Consider the following 3,023-nt stretch of genomic DNA (forward strand, 5'->3'; position numbering starts at 1 on the left):
GCTATAGATTTATTTATTTGTGGTGCTTGTTCTTCAATTAGAGTATAAATTAGAACATTCATAAAAGAGCTGAGAATTTCTACTTTCTTGCTACTCCCCGAATTCTACTTCCTCTACTTTGCTAAAGAAGGAACTGAGGCCCAGAGACTGGAAGTCTATTGTTTAAAGTCACACAAGTAATTTTTGCTAGAGATGGGATTAGAACATTCCGCAGAGATTCATCCTACTTGCTGTTCCTCAAACTCAAAACTTAACTCTATATTTGCATAGACTGTCCCTCAGGCCTGGAATGTACTCCTTTTCATCTCCTAGAATCCTTAACCTTCTTAAAATTAATCTCATTTTCTACCAATTGGATGACTCCTGCTAGAGATTTCTCCTACTTTAAACCATATTCCATTTACTTCTCTGTTTACCTAGCCCAGCTCCCAATAGGATATAACTACCTGAGTGGTCCTATCTCATTTTTATCTTTGTATCTAAGGATCTGGCAGGTAGTAGGTGCAGTGGATAGAGCTTTCTCCTTCTTTAAATCATCTTCCATTCACTTCTCTGTTTACCTAGCCCAGTTCCCAATAGGATATAACTACCTGAGTGGTCCTGTCTCATTTTTGTCTTTTTATTTAAGGATCTGGCAGGTAGTAGGTGCAGTGGATAGAGCTTTCTCCTTCTTTAAATCATCTTCCATTCACTTCTCTGTTTACCTAGCCCAGCTCCCAATAGGATATAACTACCTGAGTGGTCCTGTCTCATTTTTGTCTTTTTATTTAAGGATCTGGCAGGTAGTAGGTGCAGTGGATAGAGCTTTCTCCTTCTTTAAATCATCTTCCATTCACTTCTCTGTTTACCTAGCCCAGCTCCCAATAGGATATAACTACCTGAGTGGTCCTGTCTCATTTTTGTCTTTTTATTTAAGGATCTGGCAGGTAGTAGGTGCAGTGGATAGAGCTTTCTCCTTCTTTAAATCATCTTCCATTCACTTCTCTGTTTACCTAGCCCAGCTCCCAATAGGATATAACTACCTGAGTGATCCTGTCTCATTTTTGTCTTTTTATTTAAGGATCTGGCAGGTAGTAGGTGCAGTGGATAGAGCTTTCTCCTTCTTTAAATCATCTTCCATTCACTTCTCTGTTTACCTAGCCCAGTTCCCAATAGGATATAACCTGAGTGATCCTATCTCATTTTTGTCTTTTTATTTAAGGATCTGGCAGGTAGTAGGTGCAGTGGATAGAGCTTTCTCCTTCTTTAAATCATCTTCCATTCACTTCTCTGTTTACCTAGCCCAGCTCCCAATAGGATATAACTACCTGAGTGGTCCTGTCTCATTTTTGTCTTTTTATTTAAGGATCTGGCAGGTAGTAGGTGCAGTGGATAGAGCTTTCTCCTTCTTTAAATCATCTTCCATTCACTTCTCTGTTTACCTAGCCCAGTTCCCAATAGGATATAACCTGAGTGATCCTATCTCATTTTTGTCTTTTTATTTAAGGATCTGGCAGGTAGTAGGTGCAGTGGATAGAGCTTTCTCCTTCTTTAAATCATCTTCCATTCACTTCTCTGTTTACCTAGCCCAGCTCCCAATAGGATATAACTACCTGAGTGATCCTGTCTCATTTTTGTCTTTTTATTTAAGGATCTGGCAGGTAGTAGGTGCAGTGGATAGAGCTTTCTCCTTTAAATCATCTTCCATTCACTTCTCTGTTTACCTAGCCCAGCTCCCAATAGGATATAACTACCTGAGTGGTCCTATCTCATTTTTGTCTTTTTATTTAAGGATCTGGCAGGTTGTAGGTGCAGTGGATAGAGCTTTCTCCTTCTTTAAATCATCTTCCATTCACTTCTCTGTTTACCTAGCCCAGCTCCCAATAGGATATAACTACCTGAGTGATCCTGTCTCATTTTTGTCTTTTTATTTAAGGATCTGGCAGGTAGTAGGTGCAGTGGATAGAGCTTTCTCCTTTAAATCATCTTCCATTCACTTCTCTGTTTACCTAGCCCAGCTCCCAATAAGATATAACTACCTGAGTGATCCTGTCTCATTTTTGTCTTTTTATTTAAGGATCTGGCAGGTAGTAGGTGCAGTGGATAGAGCTTTCTCCTTTAAATCATCTTCCATTCACTTCTCTGTTTACCTAGCCCAGCTCCCAATAGGATATAACTACCTGAGTGGTCCTATCTCATTTTTGTCTTTTTATTTAAGGATCTGGCAGGTAGGTGCAGTGGATAGAGCTTTCTCCTTCTTTAAATCATCTTCCATTCACTTCTCTGTTTACCTAGCCCAGCTCCCAATAAGATATAACTACCTGAGTGGTCCTGTCTCATTTGTTCTTTGTATCTAAGAGTCTGGCAGATAGGGGGGTGTAGTAGATAGAGCACTGGTCGTAATCACTAAGACAGCTTCATGAGTTCAAATCCAGCTCAGGCGCTTACTAGCTGTGTGACTCTAGACAAGTTACTTAACCCTACTTGCCTCAGTTTCCTCATCTGTAAAATGAACTGGAGAAGGAAATAGCAAACTGTGCTTTGCTAACAAAATCCCAAAAGGGTTCATCAAGAGCCAAACATATCTGTCGGTCTATGACAGGGCCTGACACACGTGTTTAAAAAATACTTTAAAAATTGAATATTAAGATAGTAATTGAACCCAAAGGTCGAAGCCAAGTCTTCTAAAATCAAATCCGATCTCTTTTTTTCTCACATGGCACCATATATCTTCTCTTGAACGGGCCTGCTGTTAAGTCCAAGCTCCTGTGGGTTCTTGAGAATTGATTTATATTTTTAAACACGACTTTCAAAACCATGTAAATAAAAGTGAGGTCATGTCCTGAATCTGACCTGCTCACTGGGTGTAGCAGGGCTCGGGGCAGTGGGAGCCTTTGCAGTTCCATGTAATCTGGGCTGGTTTGCATGGCACAGCAGGGGAGCACCTGTGCTGCCAGCCCCTGCGAAAGCCATCTGATCCAAAGCTCCCAGCAGCTGTAAACATTCATGCAAATCGCACGAAAGCCGCAGAGAAAGGAGTCAGA

General features: G+C 40.7%; 1 protein-coding gene across 3 annotated transcripts; it reads left to right on the top strand.

Moving 5' to 3' along the window:
* The first annotated feature begins 356 nt into the window (after positions 1 to 356).
* LOC127552455 (uncharacterized) lies at positions 357 to 2,740 on the top strand. Of its 3 annotated transcripts, none has more exons than XM_051982967.1 (3): positions 357 to 1,647; positions 1,789 to 1,928; positions 2,208 to 2,740. In XM_051982967.1, the coding sequence occupies exons 1-3, from the start codon at positions 357 to 359 to the stop codon at positions 2,334 to 2,336; spliced, it is 1,560 nt and encodes a 519-aa protein (XP_051838927.1). In that variant the 3' UTR covers positions 2,337 to 2,740. The 3 variants fall into 3 exon arrangements, with proteins under 3 accessions (XP_051838927.1, XP_051838929.1, XP_051838928.1); XM_051982969.1 differs by having other exon boundaries at positions 357 to 1,077; XM_051982968.1 differs by lacking the exon at positions 1,789 to 1,928 and having other exon boundaries at positions 357 to 1,643.
* The last annotated feature ends 283 nt before the right edge of the window (positions 2,741 to 3,023 follow it).

The sequence above is a fragment of the Antechinus flavipes genome, chromosome 2 (genome assembly GCF_016432865.1).
Source record: "Antechinus flavipes isolate AdamAnt ecotype Samford, QLD, Australia chromosome 2, AdamAnt_v2, whole genome shotgun sequence".
NCBI lineage: Eukaryota > Metazoa > Chordata > Mammalia > Dasyuromorphia > Dasyuridae > Antechinus > Antechinus flavipes.

Coding starts and splice junctions, on each gene's coding strand:
- LOC127552455 (XM_051982967.1), top strand. CDS start 357: ATGACTCCTGCTAGAGATTTCTCCTACTTTAAACCATATTCCATTTAC. Junction 1,648..1,788: donor AAGGATCTGGCAGGTAGTAG/GTGCAGTGGATA, acceptor GGCAGGTTGTAG/GTGCAGTGGATAGAGCTTTC. Junction 1,929..2,207: donor ATTTAAGGATCTGGCAGGTA/GTAGGTGCAGTG, acceptor AGGATCTGGCAG/GTAGGTGCAGTGGATAGAGC.